The 27254-nt window shown below is 43.6% G+C and overlaps 1 protein-coding gene across 3 annotated transcripts in view; it reads left to right on the top strand.

The window, feature by feature from the left end:
• Window positions 1-26522, top strand: part of LOC124117085 (wnt inhibitory factor 1-like) — a 126319-nt gene extending 99797 nt beyond the window's left edge. The window contains exons 4-10 of one of the 3 annotated variants that reach the window (XM_048401472.1): window positions 3283-3429; window positions 14674-14778; window positions 16616-16711; window positions 17035-17130; window positions 21981-22082; window positions 22859-22972; window positions 24850-26522. In XM_048401472.1, the coding sequence (XP_048257429.1) occupies window positions 3283-3429; window positions 14674-14778; window positions 16616-16711; window positions 17035-17130; window positions 21981-22082; window positions 22859-22972; window positions 24850-25136 (947 nt within the window). In that variant the 3' untranslated portion in view covers window positions 25137-26522. The remainder of the gene's footprint in view (window positions 1-3282; window positions 3430-14673; window positions 14779-16615; window positions 16712-17034; window positions 17131-21980; window positions 22083-22858; window positions 22973-24849) is intronic. The other 2 variants (XM_048401473.1, XM_048401475.1) reach the window with 2 other exon arrangements.
• Window positions 26523-27254: the final 732 nt, after the last annotated feature.

Genomic DNA, 27254 nt, shown 5'->3' with positions numbered 1-27254 from the left:
CTGGGTGTTGGGTTACATTGTACAGTGAGGGATGTGTTAAGTTATACACTGGGTGTTGGGTTAAATTGTACATTGAGGGATGTGTTAAGTTATACACTGGGTTTTGGGTTACATTGTACATTGAGGGATGTGTTAAGTTATACACTGGATGTTGGGTTACATTGTCCAGTCTGGGGTGTGTTAAGTTATAGACTGGGTGTTGGGTTAAATTGTACAGAGGGGGATGTGTTAAGTGATACACTGGGTGTTGGGTTACATTGTACAGTGAGGGATGTGTTAAGTTAAACACTGGGTGTTGGCTTAAATTGTACAGTGAGGGATGTGTTAAGATATACACTGGGTGTTGGGTTACATTGTACAGTGAGGGATGTGTTAAGTTATACACTTGGTGTTGGGTTACATTGTACAGTGAGGGATGTGTTAAGTTATACACTGGGTGTTGGGTTACATTGTCCAGTCTGGGGTGTGTTAAGTTATAGACTGGGTGTTGGGTTACATTGTACAGTGGGGAATGTGTTAAGTTATACACTGGGTGTTGGGTTAAATTGAACAGTGATGGATGTGTTAAGTTATACACTGTGTGTTGGGTTACATTGTACAGTGAGGGATGTGTGAAGTTATACACTGGGTGTTGGGTTACATTGTGCAGTGAGGGATCTGTTAAGATATACACAGGTAGTGGGGTTACATTGTACAGTGAGGGATGTGTTAAGTTATACACTGGGTTCTGGGTTACATTGTACATTGAGGGATGTGTTAAGTTATACAATAGGTGTTAGGGTTACATTGTACAGGGGGGGGGGGGGAATGTGTTAAGTTATACACTGGGTGTTAGGTTACATTGTGCAGTGAGGGATGTGTTAAGTTTATACTGGGTGTTGGGTTACATTGTACAGTGAGGGATGTGTTAAGTTATACACTGGGTGTTTGATTACATTGTACAGTGAGGGATGTGTTAAGTTATACACTGGGTGTTGGGTTACATTGTACAGTGAGGGATGTGTTAAGTTATACACTGGGTGTTGGGCTACATTGTACAGTGAGGGATGTGTTAAGTTATACACTGGATGTTGGGTTACATTGTACAGTGGGGGATGTGTTAAGTTATACACTGGATGTTGGGTTACATTGTCCAGTCTGGGATGTGTTAAGTTATAGACTGGGTGTTGGGTTACATTGTACAGTGAGGGATGTGTTAAGTTATACACTGGGTGTTGGGTTACATTGTACAGTGAGGGATGTGTTAAGTTATAGACTGGGTGTTGGGTTACATTGTACATTGAGGGATGTGTTAAGTGATACACTGGGTGTTGGGTTACATTGTACAGTGAGGGATGTGTTAAGTTATACACTGGGTGTTGCCTTAAATTGTACAGTGGGGGATGTGTTAAGTTATTCACTGGTTATTGGGTTACATTGTGCAATTTGGGATGTGTTAAGTGATACACTGTGTGTGGTGTTACATTGTACATTCGGGAATGTGTTAAGTTAAACACTGTGTGCTGGGTTACATTGTGCAGTGAGGGATCCGTTAAGTGATACACTGGGTGTGGGGTTACATTGTACAGTGGGGAATGTGTTAAGTTATACACTGGGTGTTAGGTTACATTGTGCAGTGGGGGATGTGTTAAGTTATACACTGGGTTTTGGGTTACATTGTACAGTGAGGGATGTGTTAAGTTATACACTGGGTGTTGGGTTACATGGTGCAGTGAGGGATGTGTTAAGTTATACACTGGGTGTTGGGTTACATTGTGCAGTAAGGGATGTGTAAAGTTATACACTTGGTGTTGGGTTACATTGTACAGTGAGGGATGTGTTAAAGGGGAAGTGTACACGCAAAAATCACTTTCTTTCTTTTTCTAAACAAAACGCAATTTTAGAATTAGTTAGTATCTGTGTTTGAAAATATACACTCATTTTTTTTCACAGTGAAAGTAGGAAGCTCACAATAGTGTTAAAATAATATGCCGTTATGAGGCCTTCGTTTTACGAGCGAAATAGGCCTGAGTTATCCCCCTTAGATTATGACGTAATTGGTGCCAATTCAACTGGGTCCCTGTCTATTCTCAACGCAAAAGATATCAAGGACCAGTTTGCGGTAAAATAACATGGTCTACGACACACTCCGGCGCAGTGGTGAGTCAGCATAACACAATTCTGGCTGGCATCTGAGACGCTAGAATAAAAAAACTGTACCTACACCACGTGAAGCGGCTCTAACAAAGCATGATGACGTCATAATGTTTATCAATTGGCACCAATGACGTCATATTGCATGGGGCATAAGCCATGGTGTTTTTGTTATGGAAATAGAACACTTGGTTAATGTGAAAAATATAAATCGTTTTAATGCAAAAAATATGTTAATTAAATATGATGTTTTTATATTTTTGTCTATGACACTTCTATGTTAACACTTTTAATGTGGAAAAAGTACAAGAAAAATTGGTTCATTTCCGTGTGAACTTGCCCTTTAAGTTATACACTTGATGTTGGGTTACATTGTGCAGTGGGGGATGTGTTAAGTTATACACTGGGTGTTGGGTTAAATTGTACAGTGAGGGATATGTTAAGGTATACACTGGGTGTTAGGTTACATTGTACAGTGAGGGATATGTTAAGTTATACACTGGGATTGGGTTACATTGTACAGTGAGGGATGTGTTACGTTATACACTGGGTGTTGGGTTACATTGTGCAGTGAGGGATGTGTTAAGTTATACACTCGGTGTTGGGTTACATTGTACAGTGGGGGATGTGTTAAGTTATACACTGGGATTGGGTTACATTGTACAGTGAGGGATGTGTTACGTTATACACTGGGTGTTGGGTTACATTGTGCAGTGAGGGATGTGTTAAGTTATACACTCGGTGTTGGGTTACATTGTACAGTGGGGGATGTGTTAAGTTATACACTGGATGTTGGGTTACATTGTACAGTGTGGGATGTGTTAAGTTATACACTGAGTGTTGGGCTACATTGTGCAGTGGGGGATGTGTTAAGTTATACACTGGGTGTTGGGTTAAATTGTACAGTGGGGGATGTGTTAAGTTGTACACTGGGTGTTGGGTTACATTGTATAGTGGAGGGATTTGTTAAGTTATACACTGAGTGTGTGTAGCACGGGGTGTTACAGTGTACAGCTGGGTGTTACCATGTACAGATTCGAGCGTTACTGTGTACAGCTGGGATGTAAACATGTACATTTAGGATGGGTGTGTGTTACCTTGTACGCTCTACAGTAAGTATCGTTGTGTTCAAGAAAGGTTTGATGTTAGTATTTCAGATGTCAATACCGTGTACGGGAAAAGAGAAAGGTGTTGCATCTCTACTGCTGGGGCTCAGGATCTACAACAACAAAAGCGGTCTTGCCTTGGAAGGCACGCCGATTTCCTTCACTCTCAAGAAGGAATGTCACGCATTTGGTAAGATCCACCAACTTCCTTTTGCAGAATAATCTCGTCAATATGTTACTGGAAGTTACAAAGCGCAATGTGCGTACGTTAGAGACACATGTTACATTGCTTATGATTATTGGCACATCTGTATGTGCAAGTAGTCAGTGTAGGGGCTCTGTATGTGCAAGAGGTCAGTGTAGGTGCTCTGTATGTGCAAGGGGTCAGTGTAGGTGCTCTGTATGTGCAAGGGGTCAGTGTAGGTTCTCTGTATGTGCAAGTGGTCAGTGTAGGTGTTCTGTGTGTGCAAGGGGTCAGTGTAGGTGTTCTGTATGTGCAAGGGGTCAGTGTAGGTGCTCTGTATGTGCAAGTGGTCAGTGTAGGTGCTCTGTATGTGCTAGGGGTCAGTGTAGATTCTCTGTATGTGCAAGTGGTCAGTGTAGGTGCTCTGTATGTGCAAGTGGTCAGTGTAGGTGCTCTGTATGTGCAAGAGGTCAGTGTAGGTGCTCTGTATGTGCAAGTGGTCAGTGTAGGTGCTCTGTATGTGCAATGGGTCAGTGGAGGTGCTCTGTATGTGCAAGTGGTCAGTGTAGGTGCTCTGTATGTGCAAGGGGTCAGTGTAGGTTCTCTGTATGTGCAAGTGGTCAGTGTAGGTGCTCTGTATGTGCAAGTGGTCAGTGTAGGTGCTCTGTATGTGCAAGTGGTCAGTGTAGGTGCTCTGTATGTGCAAGTGGTCAGTGTAGGTGCTCTGTATGTGCAAGGGGTCAGTGTAGGTGCTCTGTATGTGCAAAGGGCCAGTGTAGGTGCTCTGTATGTGCAAAGGGTCAGTGTAGGTGCTCTGCATGTGCAAAGGGCCAGTGTAGGTTCTCTGTATGTGCTAGGGGTCAGTGTAGGTGTTCTGTATGTGCAAGTGGTCAGTGTAGGTGCCTTGTTTGTGCAAGAGGTCAGTGTAGGTGCTCTGTATGTGGAAGGGGTCAGTGTAGGTGCTCTGTATGTGCAAAGGGTCAGTGTAGGTGCTCTGTATGTGCAAGTGGTCAGTGTAGGTGCTCTGTATGCGCAAATGGTCAGTGTAGGTGCTCTGTATGTGCAAATGGTCAGTGTAGGTTCTCTGTATGTGCAAAGGGTCAGTGTAGGTGCTCTGTATGTGCCAGGGGTCGGTGTAGGTGCTCTGTATGTGCAAAGGGTCAGTGTAGGTGCCTTGTATGTGCAAGAGGTCAGTGTAGGTGCTCTGTATGTGCAAGGGGTCGGTGTAGGTGCTCTGTATGTGCAAGTGGTCAGTGTAGGTGCTCTGTATGTGCAAAGGGTCGATGTAGGTGCTCTGTATGTGCAAGTGGTCAGTGTAGGTGCTCTGTATGTGCAATGGGTCAGTGTAGGTGCTCTGTATGTGCAATGGGTCAGTGTAGGTGCTCTGTATGTGCAAGTGGTCAGTGTAGGTTCTCTGTATGTGCAAGTGGTCAGTGTAGGTGTTCTGTATGTGCAATGGGTCAGTGTAGGTGCTCTTTAGGAAGTGAAACCATCAAGTCGGGAGGATAACACAGGTAGATATATTCAAGAAACGCTATGTGCCACGTCAGCACATAGTGGTAGTAGTGGTGGTGTTGATGCCCAGTAGCTTCTTGCCTAACCCTAGGGAGGGTGAGACCAAGGCCATCTCTGGACCAAGGCACACACATGAACATCAGTAATTAATGTGAAGTGACATAGTTGCACAGCTGGTCGGGTTTGGCTGACAGTAAATGTACAATACATATGTGATGAGGACAAGCAGTGGGGATAAGTAATGGCATATTAGGTGATATGAGACATAAACATGTCATGGCAGCGGGGCAATTAGCCATTAGAATAAGTGTTCATTCGGACATTAGTTCACCTGAATCGGCTGCTGTGACAGATTTACAGGCCCTGCAGGTCATTCTCCCTCTAATGTGTGGTTTGTATGGTATACCGTTATATTCTCCACAGTTGAACTCCCAATAACCTATGAAAACAACAACTTACTGGAAACAGAAGGTGACCAAGTGTTGATCGTGTGGTATGGGGTCCGAGGATCGTACAGTAGTTTAGAGCTGACATATTGGGCTACTAGACCGTTAAAATGCCGATAACAGTACTAGACCGTTAAAATGCCGATAACAGTACTAGACCGTTGAGATGCCGATAACAGCACTGGACCGTTAAGATGCCGATAACAGTACTGGACCGTTAAGATGACGATAACAGTACTAGACTGTTGAGATGCCGATAACAGCACTGGACCGTTAAGATGACGATAACAGTACTAGACCGTTAAGATGACGATAACAGTACTAGACCGTTAAGATGCTAATAACAGTACTGGACCGTTAAGATGAAGATAACAGTACTGGACCGTTAAGATGACGATTATAGTACTGGACCGTTGAGATGACGATAACAGTACTGGACCGTTAAGATGCCGATAACAGTACTAGACCGTTAAGATGGCGATTACGGTTCTGTATCGTTAAGATTCCGATATCAGTACTAGACTGTTAAGTTGCCGATAACGCTTCTATATAGTTAATACATCGATAATATTACTAAATCCTAAGATGCCTATAATGGAACTAGGTCCCAATATGCCGATAACGGTACTTTATCTTTAAATGTTGAAATGTCCTGTCAACGAATTTTCCATAAGCTTAGGCCTCAGGATACAAATATTAATCCTGTTTCAAGTTTTCCACTTGAGTTGTTCTTCCATGGGCAGTAGTCGTCAACAGCTTCCCCCATGTCTGTGTCGACAGACATGTACACACTGCCCCAGCCTCGACTGCCACACAGTTTAGCCGGCTTACTCCATGTATAGCCGATAACAGAGGTATAAAGAGTGAATATGAATCGGAGAAGCACACTACACCTCAACGCCAGCTCGTAATTATGTAGCCTTTGAAACTCATCTCATGTCATGGGGTTACGCATATTGTACTGGATATTATAGAATACATATCAAATACATTTTTATATATTTTACAACCGGAATCAAATACAGGAGATCAAACGCGTCGATATTCTTTATTTGACGTATTTTAATTCAAATTTTGTTTGAAGTTTGTTTTTTCGTTTTCGTCGATGTAATGGCTGAGTGGGCCTGGCCAGTTCCCAGCGAGCAGGCAAGACCACACACAATACGTGCCTCAGTCGTGGACTTTCTCCACATGACAAATAACACTCTCACCAGTTGCAGATTAATTGCTTCTCCTAATAAATGTAGCTATCTGTTGTCTGCTCCCGCCATGACTTACCTGCGGGATATGCTCTATTGTATGACAGTTGACTACGACGGTCAGTAACACAGCCCCAACAAGCAGTGAGTTAAGAATACTTCCGTTTACATGTTAATACCAGCTCTTTACATGTACATTATCCATGGCAAGAAAAAGGAACACTTGTTTCATGCGTGTGTCCAGTGGTGGTGGTGTCAGCGTGTGTCCAGTGGGAGTGGTGTCAGTGTGTGTCCATAGGTGATGGTGTCAGTGTGTGTCCAGTGGTGGTGGTGTCAGTGTGTGTCCAGTGGGGGTGGTGTCAGTGTGTGTCCATAGGTTATGGTGTCAGTGTGTGTCCAGTGGGGGTGGTGTCAGTGTGTGTCCATAGGTGATGGTGTCAGTGTGTGTCCAGTGGTGGTGGTGTCAGTGTGTGTCCAGTGGGGGTGGTGTCAGTGTGTGTCCATAGGTGATGGTGTCAGTGTGTGTCCAGTGGTGGTGGTGTCAGTGTGTGTCCAGTGGGGGTGGTGTCAGTGTGTGTCCATAGGTTATGGTGTCAGTGTGTGTCCAGTGGTGGTGGTGTCAGTGTGTGTCCAGTGGGGGTGGTGTCAGTGTGTGTCCATAGGTTATGGTGTCAGTGTGTGTCCAGTGGGGGTGGTGTCAGTGTGTGTCCATAGGTGATGGTGTCAGTGTGTGTCCAGTGGGGGTGGTGTCAGTGTGTGTCCATAGGTTATGGCGTCAGTGTGTGTCCAGTGGGGATGGTGTCAGTGTGTGTCCATAGGTGATGGTGTCAGTGTGTGTCCAGTGGTGATAGTGTCAGTGTGTGTCCAGTGTGTGTCCATTGATGATGGTGTCAGTGTGTGTCCATAGGTGATGGTGTCAGTGTGTGTCCAGTGGTGGTGGTGTCAGTGTGTGTCCAGTGGGGGTGGTGTCAGTGTGTGTCCATAGGTTATGGTGTCAGTGTGTGTCCAGTGGGGGTGGTGTCAGTGTGTGTCCATAGGTGATGGTGTCAGTGTGTGTCCAGTGGTGATGGTGTCAGTGTGTGTCCAGTGTGTGTCCATTGACGATGGTGTCAGTGTGTGTCCAGTGGTGATGGTGTCAGTGTGTGTCCAGTGTGTGACCAGTGGTGATTGTGTAAGTGTGTCCAGTGGTGATGGTGTCAGTGTGTGTCCAGTGGTGATGGTGTCAGTGTGTGTCCATTGTGTGCCCAGTGGTGCTGGTGTCAGTGTGTGTCCAGTGGTGATTGTGTCCAGTGTGTGTCCAGTGGTGCTGGTGTTAGTGTGTGTCCAGTGTGTGTCCAGTGGTGCTGGTGTCAGTGTGTGTCCAGTGTGTGTCCAGTGGTGCTGGTGTCAGTGTGTGTCAAGTGGTGCTGGTGTCAGTGTCTGCCCAGGGATGATGGTGTTGGATTAGCCGGTAATTATAGTCATTCTTCATATATGTTGGCGGGACGTTATTTTCAAATCGGGTTGTATGACTTACAGCGGCTACAGATCTTATCTCCACAACAGCTGAGCCACGGGATTCGGGGCAACAATACTGTTTTCGTGGAAGCACATTCCGTTTCTTCAGCCGCTCCGTGTTCTCCGTGTCACTCAAGTCGCCCCGGGGTGTAATCTTATATATTTACATGGCGCTTCAACTTGGTAACTGATTCAGATTATTTCTGGGGCTTCAAACAGTGAGTTTCAGGAGATAGTGTAAAAATCGTACTTTTGCGTCTTGAGATGGTGTGGAAGCTGGCGACGAATTAATGGACTAGTGCGGTGAACGATGGACGAGACCTGGGATCAAAGCCTGCTTAAAACCAGCAAATAATAACCATGTCTATCCTAGGGTAGTTAAAAACTGCAAGAAATCATTAAGATCTGTTGATAGAAATCCACAGTAATTTGTTAACTTTCTTTTAATCAGACGATTTCAATCAACACTTTCTCTAATTTAGCAAGTTGGCGGACAAAGACTGAGTCAGTTACCATCTCATGTCGTCCTGGTGGAATGTATGACACGGGGGGACAGGTCACTCTGTTGTACATCCAATTATAGTTGTTTATGTTATTTATTTTCAAATCTTGCAGACGCGGAAGTTTATCAATATATCAACTCATTTTCAAAGGAACAGTTATAATTATAGTCGGAAAACAAGCGACTTGCGAATTATTTCCGGACTATATGTGGCCTCTCCCTGGTGAAAGTCTATTGGTTTATCGGGAGTGGGTTTGCATCACACTCCTACGACGTTATACGCTCAATTATTCACACGCTGTGTAAATAAACCTACTAATAAATTGACAACACGTCAGATCGTATATATTATTATAATTTGTATTTATATATCATTTGTATCTCATATGACTCGTTAATTACAGTCCAGGGAGCTATTATCACCATGTGGTCATCACGATGTCAACTGATTCAGGTTGTGCATTGCATGTGATGACCAATTATGTATGAATAGTTTCAAAAATGCACCCTGTATGTAGATTTGATACATCCTTGTTAAAGCGTGTAACTGTATCTCCATTTCACGCAAACAGCGTATACGCCAAATATCGGCAACTGTCTGATGATGACGAAGATGAAAGATTTGGTGATGTCACATGACATAACATAAGCCACAAAGCAGGGGCGAAACTACCACTGTAGCAGAAATGCAATTGCTGACTCCTAAGAAGAAAGCACAATTTTTCTAAACCTAAATAAGCACAATTTTAGCATAGATGGTAACCTCAATTTATCATCTATGCAGTAAATTATTGATTCAAACTCTACACGATCGAACATGATATTTATTTTCTTACTTAAAAATCGGAATCTTTAGGCCCTTCAGGATTTTAGTGTAGGATGGTTTGTGACATTAGCAAACTCCGCTCTCACAATTATATTACTTGTAATGATAGGTCGGCTCGCGTTAAGATATGAACAGATAAATAACCATCGGATACTACGACTGAACATGTAACAACACATGAAAGTAATATTATCGACTCGTTTTAATGTTCAATTTCCATTTGTCATCAGAGATAAATTACTAATATTTGTTACAAATAAAATCTAACATAAATGGTCCTAAAATGCCCCAAACGCGTCCTCGTAACATTTGGTTTGTTCACACTTACAATTAGCCTAGTTGCGCCCCTGTAAAGTCATCTCTTATATTTACCACTATTTGTGCGCAAAACATGTAGTTGGTTCTGATTGTAAGAATTAAAACTGGTTTTAGATATATGTATATCAATTATTAATAGTAATATGCTAAATCGACCGACGCCATCATACCTCATTGTCTGATTGAGCTCTCCTAGCTAAACGCTTCTCGCCTAACCAAAGCTGTTTATAAATCATTTCCCTGTGAAAGTGTTAATTTCCATGTGTGGAAGTATTTACAGAACACCGTGAAGTAATTATGACGTAATACGCATCTGTATATTCATTGGTTAGTGTACATCACATTTATTCTCGGCCATGTTACCGGCATGCGCTGTCCGACACACGGGACACGTCAGAGAAATCGCTGATGCTTCTTCATTCTGTGGGAATATTTTTCTAAATGTTTCGAAGATTTATTTTTCTTTTTTTTTAAATTGCTAATTGGCATTTTAAAAAAAAGATGCATTTGCTTCTAAAGCACAGAACATTTGGTCTCAGATTGGATCTTGAACGTTCCTAGTCTTTGATGAATTCCTCGCATGGTGATGTAGCGCCTTGGTCGTGAGGGAACCTGTTGTAGACTTCATCATTCAGAAAACTGGGAGGGTCATGGAAGAATGTTGCTTTTTATCAACAGCATGTCCTCCATATTGGGCATGAACACAGTGTTACACAACCTGACTAAACCTGCTGAACACAGTGTTACACAACTAGACTGAACCTGCTGAACACAGTGTTACACAAACTGACTGAACCTGCTGAACACAGTGTTACACAACTAGACTGAACCTGCTGAACACAGTGTTACACAACTAGACTGAACCTGCTGAACACAGTGTTACACAACCTGACTGAAACTGCTGAACACGGTGTTACACAACTAGACTGAACCTGCTGAACACAGTGTTACACAACCTGACTGAACCTGCTGAACACAGTGTTACACAACCTGACTGAACCTGCTGAACACAGTGTTACACAACAAGACTGAACCTGCTGAACACAGTGTTACACAACCTGACTGAACCTGCTGAACACAGTGTTACACAACCTGACTGAACCTGCTGAACACAGTGTTACACAACTAGACTGAACCTGCTGAACACAGTGTTACACAACCTGACTGAAACTGCTGAACACAGTGTTACACAACTAGACTGAACCTGCTGAACACAGTGTTACACAACCTGACTGAACCTGCTGAACACAGTGTTACACAACCTGACCGAACCTGCTGAACACAGTGTTACACAACCTGACTGAACCTGCTGAACACAGTGTTACACAACCTGACTAAACCTGCTGAACACAGTGTTACACAACCTGACTGAACCTGCTGAACACAGTGTTACACAACCTGACTAAACCTGCTGAACACAGTGTTACACAACCTGACTGAAACTGCTGAACACAGTGTTACACAACCTGACTAAACCTGCTGAACACAGTGTTACACAACCTCGCTGAACCTGCTGAACACAGTGTTACACAACCTGACTGAACCTGCTGAACACAGTGTTACACAACTAGACTGAACCTGCTGAACACAGTGTTACACAATCTGACTGAACAGGTTGATAAACACTGCACATGTTTGAGAAAGTCTATGTTAACATATGACGAGGCTCCTCTATTTGTACGGCTATTGGCTCGTCACGGCACCGTGTGCAGAGCCCACGGGTGCACACCCGGTTCAAGACAAACAGATCTACATTGCCGCCTTGTTCACTATTGAGTATGAGTACACGGAAGATTTCATTCTGAGCCAGTGTTATATGTTATTCCTTATTTTGTCGTTTAACATTTTGGGACTAATATATCATAATATATCATAAATAAATCATACCAAACGCCGAGAAACGAAAGATATGGCGATTGCAGATTTTACTGCTCTTCACTGTCTTTCTTGATATGACGTGGTTTTATTGTCAGAGTGAGACAGGTCGATATTCGACCATAAGACCATGCAACTGCAAAACAGAGATATGGTTTAAAGCAGTCTTCTCAAAACCTGGCAGCCTGCTGCGCACACCACATTTCGCCTGCGCAACACATGATGACACGCCCAAACTAGTGGCACGCTGTCTCGACATCACACTTTGCACAGGTGATTGCAGGTGAAAGTATCCACCAGTGTTTACAACAAACTCTAAACACGTCACACAGTTGACTGGCATAGTGGTTTCACTTATGCCATGCTACAGGCTCCACAAACGTTGCACACACTGCACGCCACACACTCGCCATGCACACACTGCACGCCACACACGCGCCGTGCACACACACTGCACGCCACACACACGCCGTGCACACACACACTGCACGCCACACACACTTCATACCACATGTCACACACACTGCACGAACCACACACGTCACACACACTGCAACCTCCCCACACGTCACACACAGTGCAGTCTCCACACATGTCACACACACACTGCAGTCTCCACACACGTCACACACTGCAGTCTCCATACTAACTGCAGTCTCCACATGTCACACACATACTGCAGTCTAAACACAGGACACACTTCAAACACAAACACACACACACACACACACTGCACGCTCGTCATATTCCTTACACGTCACACACACTCACACTGCAGTCTCCACACCCACGTCACACACATTCTGCAGTCTCAACGCACGTCACACACACAATGCAGTCTCCACACACACGTCACACACATTCTGCAATCTCCACACAAATGTCACTCACACACATCACACACACTACATGCACCACACACGTCACACACACATTGCAGTCTCCACACGTCACACACACACACGCATTGCAGCCTCCACACACGTCACACACACTGCAGTCTCCACACACGTCACACACTGCAGTCTCCATACTAACTGCAGTCTCCACATGTCACACACATACTGCAGTCTAAACACAGGACACACTTCAAACATGTCTCACATACACACTGCAGTCTCCACACGTTACACACACGCTACAGTCTCCACACACGTCACACTCCACACACACTGCAGCCTCCACACACATCCCACACTGCAGTCTCCACACACGTCACAAACACACTGCAATCTCTATACACGTCACACACGCGCACTGCAGTCTCAAAACGTCACACACACTGCTATCACCACACACGACACACACAAACTGCACGCTCCACACACGTCACATATACCACAGTCTCCACACACACACTGCAGTCTCGACGAGTCACACACACTACACGCTCCACACACACACACACACACACACACACACACACACACACACACACACACACACACACACACTGCACACACACACACACACACACACACACTGCACACACACACACTGCACACATAATGTAGTCTCCACACACATCAATTACAGTGCGGACTTAGACACACAATGAACCTTTCACACCTGACACACACACACACATTGCAGCCTCCACACACGTCACACACACTGCAGTCTCCACACACGTCACACACTGCAGTCTCCATACTAACTGCAGTCTCCACATATCACACACATACTGCAGTCTAAACACAGGACACACTTCAAACATGTCTCACATACACACTGCAGTCTCCACACGTTACACACACGCTACAGTCTCCACACACGTCACACTCCACACACACTGCAGCCTCCACACACATCCCACACTGCAGTCTCCACACACGTCACAAACACACTGCAATCTCTATACACGTCACACACGCGCACTGCAGTCTCAAAACGTCACACACACTGCTATCACCACACACGACACACACAAACTGCACGCTCCACACACGTCACATATACCACAGTCTCCACACACACACTGCAGTCTCGACGAGTCACACACACTACACGCTCCACACACACACACACACACACTACACGCTCCACACACACACACACACACACACACACACACACACACACACACACACACACACACACACACACACACACACACACACACACACACACTGCACACACACACACTGCACACACACTGCACACACACACACTGCACACATAATGTAGTCTCCACACACATCAATTACAGTGCGGACTTAGACACACAAGGAACCTTTCACACCTGACACAGTGAGTGTAAAGTCGCACACTCAAGACACACGCGGACCTTTCACACCTGGCACAGTGACTGCTAAGTCGCACACTCAAGACACACACGGACCTTTCACACCTGACGCAGTGGGTGTTAAGTCGCACACTCAAGACACACAATGACCCTTCTACTCCTGGCACAGTGAGTGTTAAGTCGCACACTCAGGACACACAATGAACCTTCTACTCCTGGCACAGTGAGTGTTACGTCGAACACTCAAGACACAAAATGAACCTTCTACTCCTGGCACAGTGAGTGTTAAGTCGCACACTCAGGACACACAATGAACCTTCTACTCCTGGCACAGTGAGTGTTACGCCGCACACTCAAGACACACAATGAACCGTCTACTCCTGGCACAGTGAGTGTTACGCCGCACACTCAGGACACACAATGAACCTTCTACTCCTGGCACAGTGAGTGTTAAGTCGAACACTCAAGACACACAATGACCCTTCTACTCCTGGCACAGTGAGTGTTACGTCGCACACTCAGGACACACAATGAACCTTCTGCTCCTGGCACAGTGAGTGTTACGTCGAACACTCAAGACATACAATGAACCTTTCACACCTGACACAGTGAGTGTTAAGTTACACACTCAAGACACACACTGAAACATTCAACGAAAGCACATCCACATTGATCTGTGACAGGTGGTATCGCGAGGTTTGATTGTTCATCTCTATGTCTCATCCATGTGAGACCATACCTATGGAACACGCATGCCATGTTGTCAGCTGGTACATCTGAATCTCACAGCCCAGGATAGGCGTTGAGTTTGTGATGTTTTGTTGTAGACACAAGCTCCCTGTGCGAGTCCGAATGCGAGAACGGGGGCACATGCACGGAGGTCGGCGAATGCTCGTGTATGCAGGGATTTGAGGGCAAGTTTTGTCGTCTAGGTACGTCGCATAGTTGCGTCAAGGCATGAATGACGTATACAAGCATGGCTCCATGGTTTCCAAAGTGCTTAGCTTGAATTGTGTCTCCTAGACAATGTTATTGTATGGTACCTTTACCTGACCTGTGATGTACCCCAAGGATGGATCTGCTTGAAGTCTTATCTGTTCATGGCATGGCGTTGTCCAGTTATCAGGCATATATTCTAGTGGCGTACGTACGTTGGGTACACTCTGCATGTGACGTGTAACATCAAGTCAGATTGCCTTTATAATCCCAACTTAACTCTCATGTAGTATATCTAACACCTATAACATCGTTTTGTTTGTGTTTTGACAGTGTGCATTATAGAAGCAGATGTGTTGAAAGTAGGTGTCACCAGTATGCTGGTCGCAACCGTGTATTGTTAAAAACATATGTGAAATGAGTTGAACATCTGTGGCTACCAAAGCTCAGCTGACTTCCCCGGGTATGCTGGATCCTTATCGACGTGGTTCCTTTAATCTCCACCAAGTTCGCATCGTTGAATTTCGATTTTGCTTGCATAGAATTTGACAGGTAGGGTTTGGATCATAGAATAACACATCCTTGTTTCACGAAAGATGACAAAGTAAGAGCAGTGAGGAAAAGAGTAGATTCCACAACCTCTGACAAATTGGATCCGGCGTTAACGGGACTACCTCAGCTTGGTGCTCTCTAGTATGCTTAACCCATGGAAAGTAAAAGCTTATATCAGCCAAATGCCGAAAAGAGAATGGAGACGCCATGCAGTAAGACATTGCGGTTGCCTTGCCTGTACCAGTCGCCATGTCAGCACGAGCAGGTTGTCTTGACAGTATAAGACGCCATGTCAGCATATGCTTGTTCTTTGCCAAAATCAGACGCCATGCCAGCACGTGCTGGCCCCTTGCCATAAACAAACGTCATGACCACACGTGCTTGCCCCTTGTCAATAACAAAGACGCCATGTCAGCACGGGCTTGTTCCTTGCCATTATCAAACGGCATGTTAGCACGTGCTTGTTCTTTGCCAATAATAGGCGCCACGTCAACACGTGCTTGGTCCTTGCCAATAACAAACACAGTGTAATGGGATGCTGTTGCTTTACACATACCAGTAGTTAAAACATGTCTTGGCTGACTTGGAAATTTCGGGTCGCCTCTATGCAATTGGCAACACCGAATGACTGACATTACGTCTAAATGAGTGGTCAATCTGACTGACGTTACTTAACGTTTGAATGTGGTGGTCACTCTGAGTGTCGTGTCGTCCGAAGTGCATGGTATCTACACGTCACACAACACGGTGTCATCTTAGGTGCGTGGTGTATACAAGGGCTGCTAGAGATGCTGATCTACATACCAACCAGAACGGAGTTTCACAAGTATATCCCTTATTCCTGTTCATATGTTCATGTGCTTTACTGTACCTATGCAGCTCACGGCATGTCCAATAATGTGTTTAAGTGGTGTTGTGGATATATATAGTCACTAAGATCTGTCCACACGTGTGCGTGGATGCTGTCAATTCATTCTAAACGTGCACTCTTATTAGAGTTATAGATATCAACGTCGTTGTGTAAAACAAAAACTATGTACATTGTATACTGGCCGCATACATATGGTGACTGATCTGTAATCTGATGTTGACGTTCAGACAGGCGGTCCTCAGTGTATATACCTGCATATATCACCAGAGCTGGTCCCAGTGGTACCATGCATCCTAGTCAATATCCCTTTCAGTTTCTGCATGCCGAGTGTTGATAAGACAGTCTTGAGTCCCTGTGGTCAACGGCTTACTGTGCATGATTTGATTAACCGGACATTTTGCATGTTTCAGCCCTCTGTAATCCGATCTGTCAGAACAATGGAACGTGCATATCTCCCGAAGTGTGCGCATGTCCGGAAGGGTATACTGGGACTCACTGTGAGAAAGGTATAGTTTTTACAGAGTGTGATATCTTCATATACATATACTGTAGACTACTAGTTGATATGTTTGCTATGCAGAGCATGCACATATTTCCAAGGTATGTGTCTTTGTGTGGCATGGGTACATAGTCTTTGATACTGCCGACATTGTTTTGACATTAAATGCGACAGTGCCTCCGTGGTTGACTTAGACGGACGTGAGGACTATCAGCTCAAGTACCAATTTTTTAAATACAATTTTTGTTTTTCACTCCCTAATTAATCCTCTGGTCACTCTTAAATATGCCCAGAGGCAGGTATTGAACAGTGTCTTGTTTCCCCTTTCAGCCACCTGTGGGCGTACCTGTGAGAACGGTGGGCGGTGCCTGCCCGAGGGGTACTGCTGGTGCACAAAGGGGTACTATGGGGAGGCGTGCGAATACAGTAAGTCCGCCAACAACCCGCCTCTGTGGGCACACAGACTAGCAGGTCTTCTAGATGTTGTGATGTCGGTGGTACGAGATTAAAGTATCGTCATATGACCTTATTGTCGAAGAGTGAGTAAGTGAGCATGGTTTTACGCCGCTTTCAGCAATATTCCAGAAACATCACGGCGGGGGACAGCAGAAATTGGCTTCACATAATGTATACATATGGAGAATCGAACCCGGGCTTTCGTCGTGCCGAGCGGTCGCTTTAACCACTAGGCTACCCAAGCGCCCCCATTGTCCCACAGTAAAAGTACGCATGTGAAATGCGTTAAAGATTCCGTTTTAGTAAATGCGTTAAAGAGTGCGTTTTAGTAAATGTGTTAAAGTGTGCGTTCTATGGTGTGATTAACATTATATGCTCTGTGTAGTAGTACAACTGTATGTTTTCGTGTATGAGTATACCTGTATATTCTAGTGTATTAGTATATTCTAGAGTAAGAGTATACCTGTATGTTTTCGTGTATGAGTATACCTGTATATTCTAGTGTATGAGTATATTCTGGAGTAAGAGTATACCTGTATGTTTTCGTTTATGAGTATACCTGTATATTCTAGTGTATTAGTATATTCTAGAGTATATATTCTAGTGTATGAGTATATTCTAGAGTAAGAGTTACCTGTATGTTTTCTTGTATGAGTATACCTGTATATTCTAGTGTATTAGTATATTCTAGAGTAAGAGTATACATATATGTTTCCGTGTATGAGTATAGGTGTATGTTCTGAAGGTTAAGAAACATATGTATGTTTTAGTGTGACTACTCATATATGCTTCAGAGTGTGTGTGTATACGCCTGTATGTTTCCGTGTACACCTGTGTTCTAAGGTGTGGGTACACTTATGTGTTCTAGTGTATGGGCACACGCGTGTGTTCAAGTGTATGGGTACACGTGATACAATTGAAAAGATACAAACATTCTATTTTAAACGTTTTCTTGGTGTGGGTAAATCTTTAGCAAACAAAGCTATTCTGGGGGAAACTGGACGTCATTGTATGTTTATAAATACGCAAATAAGGGTGATGAAGTACTGGATTAAGGTTTTGCGAATGAATGCAAGTCGATACGCCTTCCAAAGTGGTGTTATGTTTACAGTATTAGATGAGAATGGAAAATCAATTGGGCATCGAATGTGAGAAAAATGTTATTTAATACCGATTTTAGGCATGTGTGGTTATTCAAAGATGTTAGTGATATGAACATGTTTTTGTCTGCATTTAGAAGACGCTTAAGAGATATTTATTTCCAATCATGGTACCACCGTTTGGAGAACATGAGAGTACATTATGCTGATATTAAATCTCTTCTGCAAACCGAATTTTATATAACTGTACTCAGAGACAAACGATTAGTTAGAGCAATATGTAAATTTCGAATATCTCTTCAAAACTTTCGAGTCAACATTATTCGTAAAAGGCTATTGTTAAATATACCTCAAAATCTATACGTAAAAATTGTGACCTTCATTTTAGAAAAGATAAATACCATATCTTTTTTTGTATGTAAGAAATATATTCACTTGAGAAACTTGATTGATTGGTACACGTGTGTGTTCTAGTTGTATGAGTACACGTGTGTGTTCTAGTGTGTGGGTACACGTGTGTGTTATAGCTGTATGGGTACACGTGTGTGTTCTAGTTGTATGGGTACACGTGTGTGTTCTAGTTGTATGAGTACACGTGTGTGTTCTAGTGTGTGGGTACACGTGTGTGTTCTAGTTGTATGAGTACACGTGTGTGTTCTAGTTGTATGGGTACACGTGTGTGTTCTAGCTGTGTGGGTACACGTGTGTGTTCTAGTTGTATGAGTACACGTGTGTGTTCTAGCTGTATGGGTACACGTGTGTGTTCTAGTTGTATGGGTACACGTGTGTGTTCTAGTTGTATGGGTACACGTGTGTGTTCTAGTTGTATGGGTACACGTGTGTGTTCTAGTGTGTGGGTACACGTGTGTGTTCTTGTTGTTTGAGTACACGTGTGTGTTCTAGTTGTATCGGTACACGTATGTGTTCTAGCTGTATTGGTACACGTGTGTGTTCTAGTTGTATGGGTACACGTGTGTGTTCTAGTGTGTTGGTACACGTGTGTGTTCTAGTTGTATGGGTACACGTGTGTGTTCTAGTTGTATGATTACACGTATGTGTTCTAGCTGTATGGGTACACGTGTGTGTTCTAGTTGTATGGGTACACGTGTGTGTTCTAGTTGTATGGGTACACGTGTGTGTTCTAGTTGTATCGGTACACGTGTGTGTTCTAGTTGTATGGGTACACGTGTGTGTTCTAGTGTGTGGGTACACGTGTGTGTTCTAGTTGTATCGGTACACGTGTGTGTTCTAGTTGTATCGGTACACGTGTGTGTTCTAGTTGTATGGGTACACGTGTGTGTTCTAGTTGTATGGGTACACGTGTGTGTTCTAGTTGTATGGGTACACGTGTGTGTTCTAGTTGTATGGGTACACGTGTGTGTTCTAGTGTGTGGGTACACGTGTGTGTTCTAGTGTGTTGGTACACGTGTGTGTTCTAGTTGTATGGGTACACGTGTGTGTTCTAGTTGAATCGGTACACGTGTGTGTTCCAGTGTGTGGGTACACGTGTGTGTTCTAGTTGTATGAGTACACGTGTGTGTTCTAGGTGTATGGGTACACGTGTGTGTTCTAGTGTGTGGGTACACGTGTGTGTTCTAGTTGTATGGGTACACGTGTGTGTTCTAGTTGTATGGGCACACGTGTGTGTTCTAGTGTGTGGATACACGTGTGTGTTCTAATTGTATGAGTACACGTGTGTGTTCTAGTTGTATGGGTACACGTATGTGTTCTTGTGTGTGGGTACACGTGTGTGTTGTAGTGTGTGGGTACACGTGTGTGTTCTAGTGTATGGGTACACGTGTGTGTTCTAGTGTGTGGGTACACGTGTGTGTTCTAGTTGTATGGGTACACGTGTGTGTTCTAGTGTGTGGGTAAAAGTGTGTGTTCTAGTGTGTGGGTACACGTGTGTGTTCTAATATGTGGGTACACGTGTGTGTTCTAGTTGTGCGGGTACACGTGTTTGTTCTAGTGTGTGGGTACACGTGTGTGTTATAGCTGTATGGGTACACGTGTGTGTTCTAGTTGTATGGTTACACGTGTGTTCTAGTGTATGGTTACACGTGTGTGTTCTAGTTGTATGGGTACACGTGTGTGTTCTAGTTGTATGGGTACACGTGTGTGTTCTAGTTGTATGGGTACACGTGTGTGTTCTAGTTGTATGGGTACACGTGTGTGTTCTAGTGTGTGGGTACACGTGTGTGTTCTAGTTGTATGGGTACACGTGTGTGTTCTAGTGTGTGGGTACACGTGTGTGTTCTAGTTGTATGGGTACACGTGTGTGTTCTAGTTGTATGGGTACACGTGTGTGTTCCAGCTGTATGGGTACACGTGTGTGTTCTAGTTGTATGGGTACACGTGTGTGTTCTAGTTGTATGGGTACACGTGTGTGTTCTAGTGTGTGGGTACACGTGTGTGTTCTAGCTGTATGGGTACACGTGTGTGTTCTAGCTGTAGGGGTACACGTGTGTGTTCTAGTGTGTGGGCAACGTGTGTGTTCTAGTTGTATGGGTACACGTGTGTGTTCTAGTTGTATGGGTACACGTGTGTGTTCTAGTTGTATGGGTACACGTATGTGTTCTAGTGTGTGGGTACACGTGTGTGTTGTAGTGTGTGGGTACACGTGTGTGTTCTAGTGTATGGGTACACGTGTGTGTTCTAGTGTGTGGGTACACGTGTGTGTTCTAGTTGTATGGGTACACGTGTGTGTTCTAGTGTGTGGGTAAACGTGTGTGTTCTAGTGTGTGGGTACACGTGTGTGTTCTAATATGTGGGTACACGTGTGTGTTCTAGTGTGCGGGTACACGTGTTTGTTCTAGTGTGTGGGTACACGTGTGTGTTCTAGCTGTATGGGTACACGTGTGTGTTCTAGCTGTAGGGGTACACGTGTGTGTTCTAGTGTGTGGGTACACGTGTGTGTTCTAGTTGTATGGTTACACGTGTGTGTTCTAGTTGTATGGGTACACGTGTGTGTTCTAGTTGTATGGGTACACGTGTGTGTTCTAGTTGTATGGGTACACGTGTGTGTTCTAGTGTGTTGGTACACGTGTGTGTTCTAGTTGTATGGGTACACGTGTGTGTTCTAGTGTGTGGGTACACGTGTGTGTTCTAGTTGTATGGGTACACGTGTGTGTTCTAGCTGTATGGGTACACGTGTGTGTTCTAGTTGTATGGGTACACGTGTGTGTTCTAGTGTGTGGGTACACGTGTGTGTTCTAGTTGTATGGGTACACGTGTGTGTTCTAGCTGTATGGGTACACGTGTGTGTTCTAGTTGTATGATTACACGTGTGTGTTCTAGTTGTATGGGTACACGTGTGTGTTCTAGTTGTATGGGTACACGTGTGTGTTCTAGTTGTATGGGTACACGTGTGTGTTCTAGTTGTATGGGTACACGTGTGTGTTCTAGTTGTATGGGTACACGTGTGTGTTCTAGTTGTATGGGTACACGTGTGTGTTCTAGTTGTATGGGTACACGTGTGTGTTCTAGCTGTATGGGTACACGTGTGTGTTCTAGTTGTATGGTTACACGTGTGTTCTAGTGTATGGTTACACGTGTGTGTTCTAGTGTGTTCGTGTGTGTGTGTGTGTGTGTGTGTGTGTGTGTGTGTGTGTGTGTGTGTGTGTGTGTGTGTGTGTGTGTGTGTGTGTGTGTGTGTGTGTGTGTGTGTGTGTGTGTGTGTGTGTGTGTGTTCTAGTGTATTAGTCTTCCTTCGTGTTCCAGGTCACTGCAACAACAGCCCGTGTGAGAATGGAGGTACATGTATCGGCCCAATCAGATGTCAGTGTTCTGCGGGTTTCTCCGGCAACCAGTGTCAACACAGCAGTAAGTTCAACAAAACAAACAACTGATGTCAACTGCCCCGTCAGTTCTTATCGAAACACGTGTTTAGTATAATGTCCATCTTTGTGTTTAGAACAATTTGGCATACTGTACTGTTACCATTATGACGTTACCATAAAACCTATGAATGTGTATCAAGCTGCTATTGTTGTGTTTGTTGTTTGAGTGGCGTGGTCGGCGCGTAACAAACTGGTATTGTTGTTTGTTGTTTGAGTGGCGTGGTCGGCGCGTAACAAGCTGGTATAGTTGCGTTTTTTAATTGAGTGACGTGGTCCACGCGTTACAAGCTGGTATTGTTGTGTTTGCTGTTTGAGTGACGTGGTCCACTCGTTACAAGCTGGTATTGTTGTGTTTGTTGTTTGAGTGGCGTGGTCCACGCGTAACAAGCTTGTATTGTTGTGTTTGTTGTTTGAGTGACGTGGTCGTCTCGTAATAAGCTGGTATAGTTGTGTTTGTTGTTTGAGTGGCGTGGTCGGCGCGTAACAAGCTGGTATAGTTGCGTTTGTTGTTTGAGTGACGTGGTCCACGCGTAACAAGCTGGTATTGTTGTGTTTGTTGTTTGAGTGGCGTGGCCCACTCGTAACAAGCTGGTATTGTTGTGTTTGCTGTTTGAGTGGCGTGGTCCACGCGTATCAAGCTAGTATTGTTGTGTTTGATGTTTGAGTTGCGTGGTCCACGCGTAACAAGCTAGTATTGTTGTGTTTGATGTTTGAGTTGCGTGGTCCACGCGTAACAAGCTAGTATTGTTGTGTATACAGATACGGACCGGCCGCGGCGCAGTGATGACCGGAGGCGCAATACAGACAAAAACAAACGAAATCCAAGCAGAAAGAAAAAACGACGGACACGGAAGGACCGGAAAGAGAGAAAAGGTAGGTAGGCAGAGGTATCTGATATCCGTGCCATCTTAATGCGCATGTCTGTGCATATAATATTATGTACCTGTTACTGAGGTCATCTTAAAAAAAAAATACACATCTCTACGCATATATTATCATGTACCTGTTACTGAGGCCATCTTAATGCACATGTCTACGCATATAGTATCATGTACCTATTACTGAGAGCATCTTAATGCACATGTCTAAGCGTAAAGTATTATGTACCTATTACAGAGAGCATCTTAATGCACATGTCTAAGCATAAAGTAGTATGTACCTATTACTGAGAGCATCTTAATGCACATGTCTACGCGTAAAGTATTATGTACTTATTACTGAGAGCATCTTAATGCACATGTCTAAGCATAAAGTAGTATGTACCTATTACTGAGAGCATCTTAATGCACATGTCTACGCGTAAAGTATTATGTACCTATTACTGAGGCCATCTTAATGCACATTTCTATGCATAAAATATTATGTACTTGTTACTGAGAGCATTTTAATGCACATGTCTACGCGTAAAGTATTATGTACCTATTACTGAGAGCATCTTAATGCACATGTCTACGCTTAAAGTATTATGTACCTATTACTGAGAGCATTTTAATGCACATGTCTACGCGTAAAGTATTATGTACCTATTACTGAGAGCATTTTAATTCACATTTCTACGTGTAAAGTACTATGTACCTGCTACAGAGGTCATCTGAATAAATATTTCACATGTCTACGCATATAGTATTATGAACCTGTTACTGAGGTCATCTTAATGCACATGTCTACGCGTAAAGTATTATGTACTTATTAATGAGAGCATCTTAATGCACATGTCTACGCGTAAAGTATTATGTACCTATTACTGAGAGTATCTTAATGCACATGTCTACGCGTAAAGTATTATGTACCTGTTACTGAGGTCATCTTAAAAAAATAATGCACTTTCTACGCGTAAAGTATTATGTACCTTTTACTGAGAGCATCTTAATGCACATGTCTACGCGTAAAGTATTATGTACCTATTACTGAGGCAAACTTAATGCACATGTCTTCGCATAAAATATTATGTTCTTGTTACTGAGAGCATCTTAATGCACATGTCTACGCGTAAAGTATTATGTACCTATTACTGAGGCAAACTTAATGCACATGTCTACGCATAAAATATTATGTACATGTTACTGAGAGCATCTTAATGCACATGTCTACGCGTAAAGTATTATGTACTTATTACTGAGGCAAACTTAATGCACATGTCTACGCGTAAAATATTATGTACCTGTTACTGAGAGCATCTTAATGCACATGTCTACGCGTAAAGTATTATGTACCTATTACTGAGGCAAACTTAATGCACATGTCTACGCATAAAATATTATGTACATGTTACTGAGAGCATCTTAATGCACATGTCTACGCGTAAAGTATTATGTACTTATTACTGAGGCAAACTTAATGCACATGTATGCGTAAAGTATTATGTACCTATTACTGAGGCAAACTTAATGCACATGTCTACGCGTAAAGTATTATGTACCTGTTACTGAGGTCATCTGAATAAATAATTCACATGTCTATGCATATAGTATTATGAACCTGTTACTGAGGTCATCTTAATGCACATGTCTACGCATAAAATATTATGTACCTGTTACTGGGAGCATCTTTATTCACATGTCTACGCATAAAATAATATGTACCTGTTACTGAGGTCATCTGGAAAAATAATTCACATGTCTACGCATATAGTATTATGTACCTGTTACCGAGATCATGTGTCACGGCTAGAGGTTTTATCTGTACATTTCGAATGCGGCGCGTGTACAACACTGGATTAGTATTTCATCGTTTTACATTTCCGGTTTCAGCTGAATTCGAAAAGAAGCTGTTGAAAACAGAAAAACGCATTCTGAAGATTATCAAGCGGAAGTCTAAAGTTTGGAGTTTGACCAGAGAAGACAGGCGTGTGTTTCGTAAACTGCTGCGCGAAAGTCAGCAACGGACTTTACTCATGAAAGAGAGAAACTGGCTCTCGAAAATATTGACACGGGAAAAAGATAAACTTACAAATAAAGAAAAGCTTAAGTTGAAGCGCTATAAGAAACTGATAAGGATGGGAAGACGACGAAAGCCCAAAAAGAAGCAGTACGTGTAGTTGTGCTGAGAGAGCGAGAACACTTTGGGGATGTGTGAAGCACACGACAGCCAGTGATTCAGGTTGTACGTGAACAATTCACGAAGGTGTAAGTGATTATGAGCGGACGATTGAATATCGCCATAAGTTTGGGCATATACTTTTGACTGGTTCATAATTATTTGATGAAACGGTTATGCTGATCGGGTGGTGTTGCTATGGATAATAGGCGGGTGGGGAGTTGGAACCCGGAATATATGAATTTCGAATTAAATATTGTCTTCCTTTAACGTGGGCATATTTGACATGTATATTTATAAGCTTTAATATGACCAAAGATACCTGATTCTCCGAAGCAGAGAAACATATCCGTGTAGATCCGTGCTCCAGCCTTGACTGATGGGATGACCAATGCCAAGAGATAGTATAGTGACCAGTTGACAAGAATGGGAGTAGAAGTGCTCTTATACGCAATGTTCTGCTCCGCAACGGTCGGTGTCACGCAACCATATAAACACGCCGCGCCCGGAAGTACATTCTTACGTTCGAATCCTTCTTTCCCATGCCTCGTACCTCCTTGAAAAACTCCGTAAGAAAAACATCAACCTACTAATGTGATGTGCCATCTCTCCACTGTACACCCCGCAACAAAAACATCAACCTACTAATGTGATGTGCCATCTCTCCACTGTACACCCCGCAACAAAAACATCAACCTACTAATGTGATGTGCCATCTCTCCTCTGTACACTCCAGTGGGGGGAGGGAGGCTTAGAGATGGAAGAGAATGAAGGCTTAGAGAGGGAGGAGAATGGAGGCTTAGAGAGGGAAGAAAATGGAGGTTAGAGAGGGAGAGGATGGAGGCTTAGAGAAGGAGGATGGAGGCCTAGAGAGGGAAGAAAATGGAGGTTAGAGAGGGAGGGGATGGAGGCTTAGAGAAGGAGGATGGAGGCTTAGAGAGGGAGGAGAATGGAAGCTTAGAGAGGGAGGAGAATGCAGGCTTAGAGAGGGAGGAGAAAGATGGTGGCTTAGCGAGGGAGGAGAAAGATGGTGGCTTAGAGATGGAGGTTCTAGATAGAAGGGGTGGTAGGTCGATAGGCACATATAGGGGATGTTGGAAGCTTTGAGAAGCTTTGAGGCCAACAGAGGAGAGGAGGACACAGGCCTAAATGTTGTATGCAAGGAAGCACAGATAGATGTTAGAGGCCTACGACGGATGAGAGGCTAAGAAAGACAACACTGGAAGGCGGCTCAGATGAGGGTAGGTGAGAGGGAGGGAAGTACGGTTGTGAGTCTACACAGGACGCCTGCCAGCATGGGTTGTATATATTGACTAGAGCAATAAGTTACTGTTATATATTCATGACATGAATGTGAAATAAAGCCCAATTGTGATTGTCCGTGTCATACGCTGTTGTTCTTGTTAATGATGCTCCTCAAATAATGAGTACTGACTTTGGACACACGGACTTAGTAGGTATAAAAGTGTGAACACACAGACTTACTGAGTGCCCACTGTAAACACACAAACTTACTGAGTACATACTGTGAACACACAAACTTACTGAGTACATACTGTGAACACACAGACTAACTGAGTACATACTGTGAACACACAAACTTACTGAGTACATACTGTGAACACACAGACTAACTGAGTACATAATGTGAACACACAAACTTACTGAGTACATACTGTGAACACACAAACTTACTGAGTCCATACTGTGAACGCGCTGAGTGCATACTGTGAACACACAAATTTACTGAGTACATACTGTGAACATACTAAGTACATACTGTGAACATACATAGTACATACTGTGAACACACAGACTTACTAAGTACATACTGTGAACACACAGACTTACTAAGTACATACTGTGAACACACAGACTTACTAAGTACATACTGTGAACACACAGACTTACTAAGTACATACTGTGAACTCACAAACTTACTGAGTACATACTGTGAACGCGCTGAGTGCATACTGTGAACTCACAAATTTACTGAGTACATACTGTGAACATACTGAGTAAATAATGAGTACTGACTTTGGACACACGGAGTTAGTAGGTAAAAAAGTGTGAACACACAGACTTACTGAGTACATACAGTGAACACACAGGCTTACTG

This window comes from Haliotis rufescens, unplaced genomic scaffold (assembly GCF_023055435.1).
Source record: "Haliotis rufescens isolate VD_foot unplaced genomic scaffold, xgHalRufe1.0.p SCAF_22, whole genome shotgun sequence".
Lineage (NCBI taxonomy): Eukaryota > Metazoa > Mollusca > Gastropoda > Lepetellida > Haliotidae > Haliotis > Haliotis rufescens.
This window is presented reverse-complemented; position numbering and strand designations above follow the sequence as displayed.